Raw genomic sequence first — 14,020 nt, forward strand, 5'->3', positions numbered from 1 at the left:
CTTCGCACACACCTGGCATTCTCTCAACCAGCTTCATGAGGTAGTCTTTTGCCACCTTCTCCTCCCTCCTGAATCCCCCCTCTCTGCAGATGACTTCGTCAACCATTTTGAAAAGAAGGTCGACGACATCCGATCCTCATTTGCTAAGTCTAACGACACCGCTGGTTCTGCTCACACTGCCCTACCCTATGCTCTGACCTCTTTCTCCCCTCTCTCTCCAGATGAAATCTCGCGTCTTGTGACGGCCGGCCGCCCAACAACCTGCCCGCTTGACCCTATCCCCTCCTCTCTTCTCCAGACCATTTCCGGAGACCTTCTCCCTTACCTCACCTCGCTCATCAACTCATCCCTGACCGCTGGCTACGTCCCTTCCGTCTTCAAGAGATCGAGAGTTGCACCCCTTCTGAAAAAAACTACACTCGATCCCTCCGATGTCAACAACTACAGACCAGTATCCCTTCTTTCTTTTCTCTCCAAAACTCTTGAACGTGCCGTCCTTGGCCAGCTCTCCCGCTATCTCTCTCAGAATGACCTTCTTGATCCAAATCAGTCAGGTTTCAAGACTAGTCATTCAACTGAGACTGCTCTTCTCTGTATCACGGAGGCGCTCCGCACCGCTAAAGCTAACTCTCTCTCCTCTGCTCTCATCCTTCTAGACCTATCGGCTGCCTTCGATACTGTGAACCATCAGATCCTCCTCTCCACCCTCTCCGAGTTGGGCATCTCCGGCGCGGCCCACGCTTGATTGCGTCCTACCTGACAGGTCACTCCTACCAGGTGGCGTGGCGAGAATCTGTCTCCTCACCACACGCTCTCACCACTGGTGTCCCCCAGGGCTCTGTTCTAGGCCCTCTCCTATTCTCGCTATACACCAAGTCACTTGGCTCTGTCATAACCTCACATGGTCTCTCCTATAATTGCTATGCAGACGACACACAATTAATCTTCTCCTTTCCCCCTTCTGATGACCAGGTGGCGAATCGCATCTCTGCATGTCTGGCAGACATATCAGTGTGGATGACGGATCACCACCTCAAGCTGAACCTCGGCAAGACGGAGCTGCTCTTCCTCCCGGGGAAGGACTGCCCGTTCCATGATCTTGCCATCACGGTTGACAACTCCATTGTGTCCTCCTCCCAGAGCGCTAAGAACCTTGGCGTGATCCTGGACAACACCCTGTCGTTCTCAACTAACATCAAGGCGGTGGCCCGTTCCTGTAGGTTCATGCTCTACAACATCCGCAGAGTACGACCCTGCCTCACACAGGAAGCGGCGCAGGTCCTAATCCAGGCACTTGTCATCTCCCGTCTGGATTACTGCAACTCGCTGTTGGCTGGGCTCCCTGCCTGTGCCATTAAACCCCTACAACTCATTCAGAACGCCGCAGCGCGTCTGGTGTTCAACCTTCCCAAGTTCTCTCACGTCACCCCGCTCCTCCGCTGGCTTCCAGTTGAAGCTCGCATCCGCTACAAGACCATGGTGCTTGCCTACGGAGCTGTGAGGGGAACGGCACCTCAGTACCTCCAGGCTCTGATCAGGCCCTACACCCAAACAAGGGCACTGCGTTCATCCACCTCTGGCCTGCTCGCCTCCCTACCACTGAGGAAGTACAGTTCCCGCTCAGCCCAGTCAAAACTGTTCGCTGCTCTGGCCCCCCAATGGTGGAACAAACTCCCTCACGACGCCAGGACAGCGGAGTCAATCACCACCTTCCGGAGACACCTGAAACCCTACCTCTTTAAGGAATACCTAGGATAGGATAAAGTAATCCTTCTCACCCCCCTAAAAGATTTAGATGCACTATTGTAAAGTGGCTGTTCCACTGAATGTCATAAGGTGAATGCACCAATTTGTAAGTCGCTCTGGATTATTAGAAAGCAAATTACGGACTCCTCTTTAAATCTGCGTATTCCTTCAAAGCTCAGTTGTCCTGAGTCTGCACAACTCTGCCAGGACCTAGGATCAAGAGAGACGCTCAAGTGTTTTAGTACTATATCTCTTGACACAATGATGAAAATAATCATGGCCTCTAAACCTTCAAGCTGCATACTGGACCCTATTCCAACTAAACTACTGAAAGAGCTGCTTCCTGTGCTTGACCCTCCTATGTTGAACATAATAAACGTCTCTCTATCCACCGGATGTGTACCAAACTCACTAAAAGTGGCAGTAATAAAGCCTCTCTTGAAAAAGCCAAACCTTGACCCAGAATATATAAAAAACTATCGGCCTATATCGAATCTTCCATTCCTCTCAAAAATGTTAGAAAAGGCTGTTGCGCAGCAACTAACTGCCTTCCTGAAGACAAACAATGTATACGAAATGCTCCAGTCTGGTTTTAGACCCCATCATAGCACTGAGACTGCACTTGTGAAGGTGGTAAATGACCTTTTAATGGCATCAGACCGAAGCTCTGCATCTGTCCTCGTGCTCCTAGACCTTAGTGCTGCTTTTGATACAATCGATCACCACATTCTTTTGGAGAGATTGGAAACCCAAATTGATCTACACGGACAAGTTCTGGCCTGGTTTAGATCTTATCTGTCGGAAAGATATCAGTTTGTCTCTGTGAATGGTTTGTCCTCTGACAAATCAACTGTAAATTTCGGTGTTCCTCAAGGTTCCGTTTTAGGACCACTATTGTTTTCACTATATATTTTACCTCTTGGGGATGTCATTCGAAAACATAATGTTAACTTTCACTGCTATGCGGATGACACACAGCTGTACATTTCAATGAAACATGGTGAAGCCCCAAAATTGCCCTCGCTAGAAGCATGTGTTTCAGACATAAGGAAGTGGATGGCTGCACACGTTCTACTTTTAAACTCGGACAAAACAGAGATGCTTGTTCTAGGTCCCAAGAAACAAAGAGATCTTCTGTTGAATCTGACAATTAATCTTAATGGTTGTACAGTCATCTCAAATAAAACTGTGAAGGACCTCGGCGTTACTTTGGACCCTGATCTCTCTTTTGAAGAACATATCAAGACCATTTCAAGGACAGCTTTTTTCCATCTACGTAACATTGCAAAAATCAGAAACTTTCTGTCCAAAAATGATCCAGAAAAATTCATTCACGCTTTTGTCACTTCTAGGTTAGACTACAGCAATGCTCTACTTTCCGGCTACCCGGATAAAGCACTAAATAAACTCCAGTTAGTGCTAAATACGGCTGCTAGAATCCTGACTAGAACCAAAAAAATGTGATCATATTACAGCAGTGCTAGCCTCCCTACACTGGCTTCCTGTCAAGGCAAGGGCTGATTTCAAGGTTTTACTGCTAACCTACAAAGCATTACATGGGCCTGCTCTTACCTATCTCTCTGATTTGGTCCTGCCGTACATACCTACACGTACGCTACGGTCCTAATTGTCCCTAGAATTTCTAAGCAAACAGCTGGAGGCAGGGCTTTCTCCTATAGAGCTCCATTTTTATGGAATGGTCTGCCTACCCATGTAAGAGACGCAAACTTGGTCTCAACCTTTAAGTCTTTACTGAAGACTCATCTCTTCAGTGGGCCATATGATTGAGTGTAGTCTGGCCCAGGAGTGTGAAGGTGAACGGAAAGGCTCTGGAGCAACGAACCGCCCTTGCTGTCTCTGCCTGGCCGGTTCCCCTCTTTCCACTGGGATTCTCTGCCTCTAACCCTATTACAGGGGCTGAGTTACTGGCTTACTGGGTCACTGGCTTACTGGGGCTCTTTCATACCGTCCCTAGGAGGGGTGCGTCACTTGAGTGGGTTGAGTCACTGATGTGGTCTTCCTGTCTGGGTTGGCGCCCCCCCCTTGGGTTGTGCCGTGGCAGAGATCTTTGTGGGCTATACTCGGCCTTGTCTCAGGATGGTAAGTTGGTGGTTGAAGATATCCCTCTAGTGGTGTGGGGGCTGTGCTTTGGCAAAGTGGGTGGGGTTATATCCTTCCTGTTTGGCCCTGTCCGGGGGTGTCCTCGGATGGGGCCACAGTGTCTCCTAACCCCTCCTGTCTCAGCCTCCAGTATTTATACTGCAGTAGTTTATGTGTCGGGGGGCTAGGGTCAGTTTGTTATATCTGGAGTACTTCTCCTGTCCTATTTAGTGAATTTAAGTGTGCTCTCTCTTAATTCTCTCTTTCTCTCTCTCTCTCGGAGGACCATGCGTCAGGACTACCTGACATGATGACTCCTTGCTGTCCCCAGTCCACCTGGCCGTGCTGCTGCTCCAGTTTCAACTGTTCTGCCTTATTATTATTTGACCATGCTGGTCATTTATGAACATTTGAACATCTTGGCCATGTTCTGTTATAATCTCCACCCAGCACAGCCAGAAGAGGACTGGCCACCCCACATAGCCTGGTTCCTCTCTAGGTTTCTTCCTAGGTTTTGGCCATTCTAGGGAGTTTTTCCTAGCCACCGTGCTGCTACACCTGCATTGCTTGCTGTTTGGGGTTTTATGCTGGGTTTCTGTACAGCACTTTGAGATATCAGCTGATGTACGAAGGGCTATATAAATACATTTGATTTGAAAAGATTGGCTGAAATTTCAGCCTGTTTTGGCGGGATGGAGTTTTGGCCTGCCTGGTGACATCACCATAAATGTGTTAATAGACCAGTAAGCAAGAGAGTTCCAAACCGTTCTGCCAATAACAGTTTGTTATCGGTTTCCCCCTCTCCACTCAGAACACTCGCAGACAGTCCGAGCAAAATTCTTACTTGAGAAATTGAACTTCGCCAAGAATCTATTTTTGTCTCTTTTTGAGCATTTTAATAGAAAACAATCACAGTAATGTAATTCATTTTTACCCAGAAATGATTTGAGATTGAGAAGGCTGCATTGGACCTTTAAATCCTCCTTCAAACTCACTGCTCATCACACAAACATGATTTCTCAGGCCAAACCCCTCTTCCACACGCTAAACACAGACATAGAAACAGTTCAGAGCATCCTCCTGAGTTCCATATGGTCAGTGTTAGTTATAGGGGCAGTGGTAGTCCATGTCTCAGCCTGGCTGCCCTCAGTTTCTCTACTTTGATTTTTGCTCTCAGAAGCTCCTCCTCCAGGTCCTGCTTCCTCTTTAGCCCCTCCCTCTTCTCCTCCAGGTATACGCCCATCTTTCTGTGATTGGTCATGACCTGCTCATGCTCCTCCATGGCCAGCTGAAGGGGACGGAGCCTGTCAGGGTCACAGCGGGGGTAGTGGTCATGAGGGTAAAGGTCACGTTGCAGTGGAACGGGTGAGGTGGAGAGGGGCAGGACGACAGAGGATGGGCAGGGAGAGAGGGAGCCGTCATAACCATGGACACTGCCCAAGTCCTCATCTTCCTCCTCCGCCCCCTCTCCTCCTAGCACCACCCCCACACGGGTGGAGAGGATGGTCAGGTCTGGCGGAGGCTTCACGTCCACGTCCTGGTCCAGCCTGACCACATCCTGGTCCAGCCTGACCACATCCTGGTCCAGGTGGTGGGTGACGGGGTTTGATGGGTAGTCTGGGAGGGAGGAGCTGCTGCCAGGTTGCTCCATGGGAGAGTCATGCTTATACATCACCCTACAGAGAGAATATGGAATAGAATACAGCTTTAATACTGTATCATTCTACATCACCCTGCACAGAGACAATATGGAATAGAATACAGCTTTATTACTACAGCCATACATGTATAAGTGGCACTAGGTGGGGGTATTGAGAGTATTCAATCAAATGGATTTATAAAGCCCTTTTTACATCAGCCGATGTCACAAAGTGCTGTACAGAAACCCAGCCTAAAACCCCAAACAGCAAGCAATGCAGGTGTAGAAGACCGGCTGTGTAGAAACACAACCGGTCTTCGGGATGGTCAAAAACATTCTTCTTAAAACCCTTTTCATGACCATCTCATACTTTGCTAAAGAATGCATTCTCCTACTGTGGGCTAACACCTCTCCTACGTTTAAAATGTGAATTGACCAGATTCGTCAGTCCATGTCCTGACAAATTTAGGCTGTTGAGGTCAAAAGTGTGAGCATGAGGAGTGTGTATGTGTGCGTGTGTAAACTGATTGAGGTTAGCTCTGTGTTCAGTTCTATAGAGCAGCCCCTCCCTAGTAGAGTTCTACAGAGCAGCCCCTCCCCTGTAATTACTAGTAGAGCTCTACAGAGCAGCCCCTCCCCTCTAATTACTAGTAGAGCTCTACAGAGCAGCCCCTCCCCTCTAATTACTAGTAGAGCTCTACAGAGCAGCCCCTCCCCTCTCGTTACTAGTAGAGCTCTAGAGCAGCCCCTCCCCCCTCTAGTTACTAGTAGAGCACTACAGAGCAGCCCCTCCCCTATCTAGTAGAGCAGCCATCCCCTCTCCTCTAGTTACTAGAGCTCTACAGAGCAGCCACTCCCCGCCCCTCTAATTACTAGTAGAGCTCTACAGAGCAGCCCCTCTCCTCTAATTACTAGTAGAGCTCTACAGAGCAGCACCTCCCCTCTCTTGTTACTAGTAAAGCTCTACAGAGCAGCCCCTCTCGTTACTAATAGAGCTCTACAGAGCAGCCCCTCTCGTTACTAATAGAGCTCTACAGAGCAGCCCCTCTCGTTACTAATAGAGCTCTAGAGCAGCCCCTCCCCCCTCCTCTAGTTACTAGTAGAGCTCTACAGAGCAGCCCCTCCCCTATCTAGTAGAGCAGCCCTTCCCTCTCCTCTAGTTACTAGAGCTCTACAGAGCAGCCACTCACCTCCCCTCTAATTACTAGTAGAGCTCTACAGAGCAGCCCCTCTCGTTATTAATAGAGCTCTACAGAGCAGCCCCTCTCGTTACTAATAGAGCTCTAGAGCAGCCCCCCCCCACCTCTAGTTACTAGTAGAGCAGCCCTTCCCTCTCCTCTAGTTACTAGCGCTCTACAGAGCAGCCACTCCCCTCCCCTCTAATTACTAGTAGAGCTCTACAGAGCAGCCCTCCCCTCTAATTACTAGTAGAGCTCGACAGAGCAGCCCTCCCCTCTAATTACTAGTAGAGCTCGACAGAGCAGCCCTCCCCTCTAATTACTAGAGCTCTACAGAGCAGCCCCTCCCCTCCAATTACTAGTAGAGCTCTACAGAGCAGCCCTCCCCTCTAATTACTAGTAGAGCTCTACAGAGCAGCCCCTCCCCTCCAATTACTAGTAGAGCTCTACAGAGCAGCCCCTCCTCTCTCTTGTTACTAGTAGAGCTCTACAGAGCAGCCCCTCCCCTCTACTTACTAGTAGAGCACTACAGAGCAGCCCCTCTCCTCTCTAGTAGAGCAGCCCCACCCCCTATAGTTACTAGTAGAGCTCTACAGAGCAGCCCCTCCCCTCTCTAGTAGAGCAGGCCTCCCCTCTCCTCTAGTTACTAGAGCTCTACAGAGCAGCCCCTCCCCTCTCTCGTAGTGCAGCCCCTCCCCTCCAATTACTAGTAGAGCTCTAGAGAGCAGCCCCTCCCCTATAGTTACTAGTAGAGCTCTACAGAGCAGCTCCTCTACTAGTACAGCAGCCCCTCCCCTCGAGTTACTAGTATAGATCTACAGAGCAGCCCCTCCCCTCTAGTAGAGCAGCCCCTCCCATATAGTTACTAGTAGAGCTCTCCAAAGCAGCCCCTCCCCTCTCTAGTAGAGCTCTACAGTGCAGCTCCTCTAGTAGAGCAGCCCATCCCCTCTCTAGCAGAGCAGCCCCTCCCCTCTCCTCTAGTTACTAGTAGAGCTCTACAGAGCAGCCCCTCCCCTCTCTGAGAGCTGTATAGAGCAGCCTGTGTGTGTGTGTGTGTGTGTGTGTGTGTGTGTGTGTGTGTGTGTGTCTCTCTCTCTCACCTGTGCATTGTCGCTGGGTCTTTATCATGGTGAATAGCTCCGTGACGGAAAAGGTGAGGTATCATCTCCATCACTCTCCTGGTTGGTTCAGATATACTTCCTCTGTACTCTGGCTGGGCGTGTCTCCGTTGCATCACTTCCTGTTTGGCCGACTCCTTCAGCCTCTTGTAGAGGGTGCGTAGGCCCTGGGCAGTGCGGGGGGGCCTGTCCCCCCCCAGGACGTTGTACTGATCAGACACTGTGTCCCAGCACTTGTTCTTGTCCACGATGACAGCGTGCTTGTTGGTGTGCTCCTCCAGGATGAGAATGTGTGGGCGGACCAGCTTCAGCAGGTCCAGTTTCTCAGACAGGGTGAAGTTGGAGGAGCGAGCCTTACCCACCATACTGGACGACATGTAGACGGAGCCAGACGCCATCTTAGAACATAGCCCAGGGAACCGGACTGGACCGAGCCAGGCCTAGACACCAGCACTAACTCAACACAATATCTCGCTTCTTTTCCTCTCCTTCTTTTGAGATTTGGTCTGGTTCTCTACCTCCCCTTTCTTTCTGTTCTGTGATGAGGCTCAGGCTAATACTGGTTTAACTCTCACTCACTCTCTTCCTTGTCCCTCTTCTTTCTCCCCCTTCATGGATTCTCAATCAAACAGTCTCTGTCTAACTGCATGTACTCTCTCTCATCCGAGGTCTTCTCTGCTCTGTGTTACACAACACACACGGGCAACAATAAGAATCAGGCTTAACTAGGCCAGCCTCGTTTAGGCCCCCGCCTACCGCGGAGGGCTTTGGGTGAATTCCTCCCAGCTTAGGCTGACGCAGGCTAAAGCCGCTTAAACCCAGCCCGACCTACTTACAGCCCGGTCTCTATAAACCTCAAACCAGCGCTCGTTCTAACTGCTATACACCAAATACTAACATATGGGGGGAATGTGTGTGCTTACATGGAAATTGTAAAGATGCATTTTCTTTATTCTTATTTCCGTTTAACTAGAAAAGAAGAAACGGCGCTGGTTTAACCGGAGAGGTGTGCGCGCAGCGCGAGTCCGTGCGAATTCGCGATTTTTTTTTTTTTTTTTTTTTTTTTTACACAAAGGAAAATCAGAGCTGCTTCTCAAAGAGAAACACACGAATCATCCGCCGACGGGAACAACAGAATGAGGGAAAAACTAGTGAAAAGCTAAAGAGAGAGGAAAAGCGGAGAAAGGAGAGACAGACAGAGGCACTAGTTGCTCTGAGAGGGAGGGGGACAGAGCGCGTGTGCTCACTGATCCCAGGCACAGCTCTAATCTGCCTCGCGCTGCCGCTGCACTACCCACGCTCATTTGCATAATGCTGGACCTGCTGTCATTAAAACATAGGCTTGTTACAGTTGGCTAAGCTTCATTCAGTGTGTGTTTGTTTCCCTGAAGCCCAAGCCAGAGCATCAAATAAATCCCTGCCAGTCCTAAATGGATAGACTAAATGTCACTCACCTTAGAAAGGCCATTTCAGTTTGCTGCATTTCCTTTCTAAAGCAGCATATACATGATCTTGGTTTCAAGGAAAAATTCTAACCACAAATAGGTGTTAAGTGGCATAAAAAATTCCAAGTCCAGGCACACGTGAGGGTTTGCAAATTAAAAATCCTTTAATATGTAGTCATAACTAAAATACACCAACGAGTATCGGCTAAAGCCCAAATCAGCCTGACAAAAATTAACAGCTTTTTAACTGAGCCTGTGGGTCTGAGAGCTGGTGCTCCAATGCCGTTTGCAAGACAGTAGCAGAGTAAACAGTCTATGGTTAGGATGGCTGGAGTCTTTGGCAATTTTTCAGGCCTTCCTCTGATATAGAGGTCCTGGATGGTTGTTGAGCATGGCCCCAGTGATGCACTGGGTTTCCCCACCAACCTCTGTAGTGCTTTGTGGTTAAGTTGCAGAGGGAGCGGTTCAGTCCCAGGATCCATAGGTTGGTGAGGTTCTATCCTGTGTTGTATCACAACCAGCCGTGATCGAGAATCCCATAGGGCGGCGCACAAATTGGTCCAGTGTCATCAGGGTTAGGGGAGGGTTTGTCCGGGGTAAGCCATCATTGTAAAATATGAATTTATTCTTTACTGACTAGTTAAATAAAGGTTCAATAAAACAATACAAATACACATACAGCACCCGTTCTGCCAGTCACATTCTGTTAACGGTCCCCAAAGCACACACATCCCTGGGTCACTGCTCTTTTCAGTTCGCTGCAGCTAGCGACTAGAGCAAGCTGCAAAACACACTCAAACTGGAAAGTTTAGCCTTTTTGCCTCTTGCTAAGCCGTCATTGTAAATAAGTGTACAGTCGCTTCAGAAATTATTCAGACCCCTTGACTCTTTCCACATTTTGTTATGTTACAGCCTTAATTTAAAATGGATTAAATCACTTTTTTTCTCCTCATCAATCTCCACACAATACCCCATAATGACAAAGCAAAAACAGGTTTTTAGAAATGTTTGCTCATTTAGATCTTTCCTTTACTGAAATATTAGATTTACATAAGTATTCAGACCCTTTACTCAGTACTTTGTTGAAGCACCTTTGGCAGCGATTACAGCCTCAAGTCTTCTTTGGTATGACGCTACAAGCTTGGCACACCTGTATTTTTTTCTCTGCAGATTGGATGGGGAACGTTGTTGCAGTTATTTTCAGGTCTCTCCGGAGATGTTCAATTAGGTTCAAGTCCGGGCTCTGGCTGGGCCACTCAAGGACATTCAGAAACTTCTTCCATTTAAGAATGATGGAGGCCACTGTGTACTTGGGGTCCTTCAATGCTGCAGAAATGTTTTGTTAACCTTCTCTAGATCTGTGCCTCGACACAATCCTGTCTCTGAGCTCTACGGACAATTCCTTTGACTGTGGGACCTTACATAGACAGGTGTGTGCCTTTCTAAATCATGTCCAAACAACTGAATTTACCACAGGTGGACTCCAAGTTGTAGAAACATCTCAAGGATGCTCAATGGAAACAGGATGCACCTGAGCTCAATTTCGAATCTCATAGCAAAGGGTCTGAATACTTAAGTAAATAAGGTATACATTTTACATTCTGTATAAATTTAGAAAATGTTTGAAAAACCTGTTTTCGGTTTTTCATTATGGGGTATTGTGATGTCATTATGGGGTATTGTGATGTCATTATGGGGTATTGTGATGTCATTATGGGGTATTGTGTGTAGATTGCTGAGGATGTGTTTTTATTTAATCCATTTTAGAATAAGGCTGTAACGTAACAAAGTGCGGAAAAAGTCAAGGGGTCCGAATACTATCTGAATTGTTCTTAATTGAAAAATACAGTTTCTACCCGTGCCTCACCTTTTTGGGCCTTAAACTCAATCGTTAACCTATACAAAATCCCAGCATCTCTCAAACAATGTTTCAGAACATCTTTAGCAACAGCAGTGAAATGTAAACAATATATGCTACATAGTTAATATACTGCATTTCTTATGGCACACAAAATGTTCCTGACTATTCTTACCATCATCGTTGGTTTGTAGTAACTTTGTTGCTTTATAAATCTGTGATTTTCACCACCAGGATTTCTGCTTTTGACATACAGAGAGTAAATCCAAAGCGTACCAGGAGTACTGCTCCACATTTAAATGCATTAGATCTACACCTGGAATACCTGGTTTCAATGGCAACGTTTACTGTGCCACCACCACAACCCACCTCCCATCCTCCCATGTCTGACTCACCAGCTGGGTCTCCAGTGTTCTCCTCTGTAAAGGAAGGGTCTTCAGGCTCTAGCTCATTCTTCTTACTGTCTGCTGCACCTAGCACCCTGGCTAGAGCTCTGGACAGGCCTGGGGCTTGGGGGCTGCTCTTAGTCAGGCTGAAGGCCTTCACAGGCAGGGCAAGGGGCGGTGCAGGGGCTGAGAGGCTCCTCTGGACCTGCAAGGAAGGAGAACTGTTAGATATGTGGACCTTCTCAGACCTGTCGCAATATGAGTGAAACCCTTTACACAGTCTTGGATAATGTTATTTGTCATATGCTTTATAAACAACAGGTCTGGACTAACAGTGAAATGCTTACTTACTTTACAACAGATAAATAATAGAAAAAAAACACGTAATAATAAAATAATAGATACACAATGAGTAACGAGAAGCTGACAAAAAAGCAATTTGTTAACTAACACCCCCTTACTAGGCCTGACTTTGCTGATAGCTACTTTCAGGAAAAATGTACTTACTATGACTGAGATGTGTGGTTGTTCCACCTACCTATCTTAAGATGGATGCACTAACTAAGTAGCTCTGGATAAGAGTGTCTGCTAAATGACTACAATGTAAATGTAAACCATTGAATTGTTTTTTTAAACAAACTATTTAGCAGTCTTATGGCTTGGGGCTAGAAGCTGTACAGGGTCCTGTTGGTGCATTGGTAGTGCTTGCCGTACAGTAGCAGAGAGAACAGCCGATGTTCTGGGTGGCTGGAGTCTGAACATTTTTAGGGCCTTCCTCTGGCACCGCCTGGCATAGAGGTCCTTGATGGCAGTGAGCTTGGCCCATTGATGTACTGGGTCGTACGCTCTACCCTCTGTAGTGCCATGCGGTCGGATGCCAAGCAGTTGCCATACCAAGCGGTGATGCAGCCCCTCCACTACAGCCCTGTCGATATGAATGTGGGTGTGCTCGGCCCTCCGTTTCCTGTTGTCTACCATCGGCTCTTTTGTCTTGCTGACATTGAGGGAGAGGTTGTTGACTCTGACCTCCTCCCTATAGGATGTCTCATTGTTGTCGGTGATCAGGCCTATAACCGTTATGTCATTGTTGCCTACCCTCATCACCTGGGGGCACCCTGACTGGAAGTCCTGGATCCAGTTGCAGAAGGAGATGTTCAGTCCCAGGGTCCTTACCTTAGTGATGAGCATGGAGGGCACTATGTTGTTAAACGCTGAGATGTAGTCAATGAACAGCCTTCTCACATAGGTGTTCCTTTTGTCCAAGTGGATAAGGGCAGTGTGGAGTGCAATACAGATTGTGTCATCTGTGGATCTGTTGGCGAGGTATGCGAACTGGAGTGGATCCAGGGTGTCTGGGATGATGGTATTGATGTGAGCCATGTGAGCATTTCATGACTACAGATGCTACATGGCAATAGTCATTTAGATAGATTACCTTGGTGTTCTTGGGTACAGGGTCTATGGTGGTCTGCTTGAAACATGTAGGTATTACAGACTGGGTCAGGAAGAGGTTGAAAATGTCAGTTTAGACACTTCCCAGCTGGTCAGTGCATGCTCTGAGTACGCGTCCTGGTAATCTGTCTGGCCCTGCGGCCTTGTGAATGTTCATTTGTTAAAGGTCTTACTCACATCGGCTAGAGAGAGAAGTAGCTCCAATATGACTATGTTTAGTTGCTTAATTACTACAATAGTAATAGGGGTCACATTTGTGGCGAAGGATGAAAGTGAAGTGGACCATGTGTTCACCTTGTAGAGCACGTTCCCCGGGGCGAGTTTAGGGGCCAGAGGCTCCAGTTCAAGCGGAGTACCCACAGGGGAATCAGGAGGACCAGCCAGGGAGGCTCCAGGAGGGACGAACCGGGGCTTCTTCGCCATGTTACCAAAGACCTGGCTGGGGGCCCCTGAGCGACGCATCCTGTCTGTGAGTGAGGGGGTATTTGTAATATTTGATAAAATCATTTCACATCTATAAGAGGGCTTATGGGTAGCCAACCCTGAGCCCCCTGGAGATGGAGGCTTTTGTTCCCTACTGTAACACCTTATTCAGCTAGCTAACTAGCTAACCAATGTTCTAGTAAGCGGCTGATTAGTAAAAGGCAGCTAGTTAAATAACATATTTACATAACATAGCTATATATATTACTTCCATTCAGTGTACATGGCCCTTGAATAAGATGTATGGGTTTATACCAATGATGAGTTTATACACGTCATTGTTGGTTCAGATAGATACATTACGTTAACTGTTAGTGTCGCTAGTTAGCCCAAATTAGTGCAGAACACTTCAACATTTTCATCTCATCGTTTATAACAACCAACTAGCTTGTGACAATATGTTGGAAAGATAACATAAGGCATAAATGTGTGTTTAATACATACCTATTTAGTCAAGCAAGCCTCTGCTATACAGTTAGTTACAAGAAAACAGTGATACACAACTCTTCAGAGAGGAATTCTCCCGCTAAAGTGGCGTAAACTGCTATTGGCTACGTCTTACGTAGAGGGGTGGAGTCTAGTGTTAGTGAGTGCACTCGTTTTCTGCTCCCGCGG

The 14,020-nt window shown here is 47.6% G+C and overlaps 1 protein-coding gene across 1 annotated transcript; it reads right to left on the reverse strand.

Moving 5' to 3' along the window:
* Positions 1 to 4,729: 4,729 nt before the first annotated feature.
* On the reverse strand, positions 4,730 to 13,992 carry LOC127925537 (fibrinogen silencer-binding protein-like). The gene is made up of 5 exons (XM_052510490.1): positions 13,850 to 13,992; positions 13,217 to 13,389; positions 11,480 to 11,675; positions 7,764 to 9,727; positions 4,730 to 5,522 (listed from the first exon to the last, which is right to left on the reverse strand). The coding sequence occupies exons 4-5, from the start codon at positions 8,177 to 8,179 to the stop codon at positions 4,952 to 4,954; spliced, it is 987 nt and encodes a 328-aa protein (XP_052366450.1). The 5' UTR covers positions 8,180 to 9,727; positions 11,480 to 11,675; positions 13,217 to 13,389; positions 13,850 to 13,992; the 3' UTR covers positions 4,730 to 4,951.
* Positions 13,993 to 14,020: the final 28 nt, after the last annotated feature.

The sequence above is a fragment of the Oncorhynchus keta genome, unplaced genomic scaffold (genome assembly GCF_023373465.1).
Source record: "Oncorhynchus keta strain PuntledgeMale-10-30-2019 unplaced genomic scaffold, Oket_V2 Un_contig_5781_pilon_pilon, whole genome shotgun sequence".
In the NCBI taxonomy this organism is placed as follows: Eukaryota; Metazoa; Chordata; class Actinopteri; order Salmoniformes; family Salmonidae; genus Oncorhynchus; species Oncorhynchus keta.

What these genes read in the sequence shown, in the direction of transcription:
- LOC127925537 (XM_052510490.1), bottom strand. Translation starts at nt 8,179, where the DNA reads ATGGCGTCTGGCTCCGTCTACATGTCGTCCAGTATGGTGGGTAAGGCT. An exon ending in GACCCAGCGACAATGCACAG is followed by an intron (nt 5,523 to 7,763) that starts GTGAGAGAGAGA and finishes TTCTCTCTGTAG; the next exon opens with GGTGATGTATAAGCATGACT.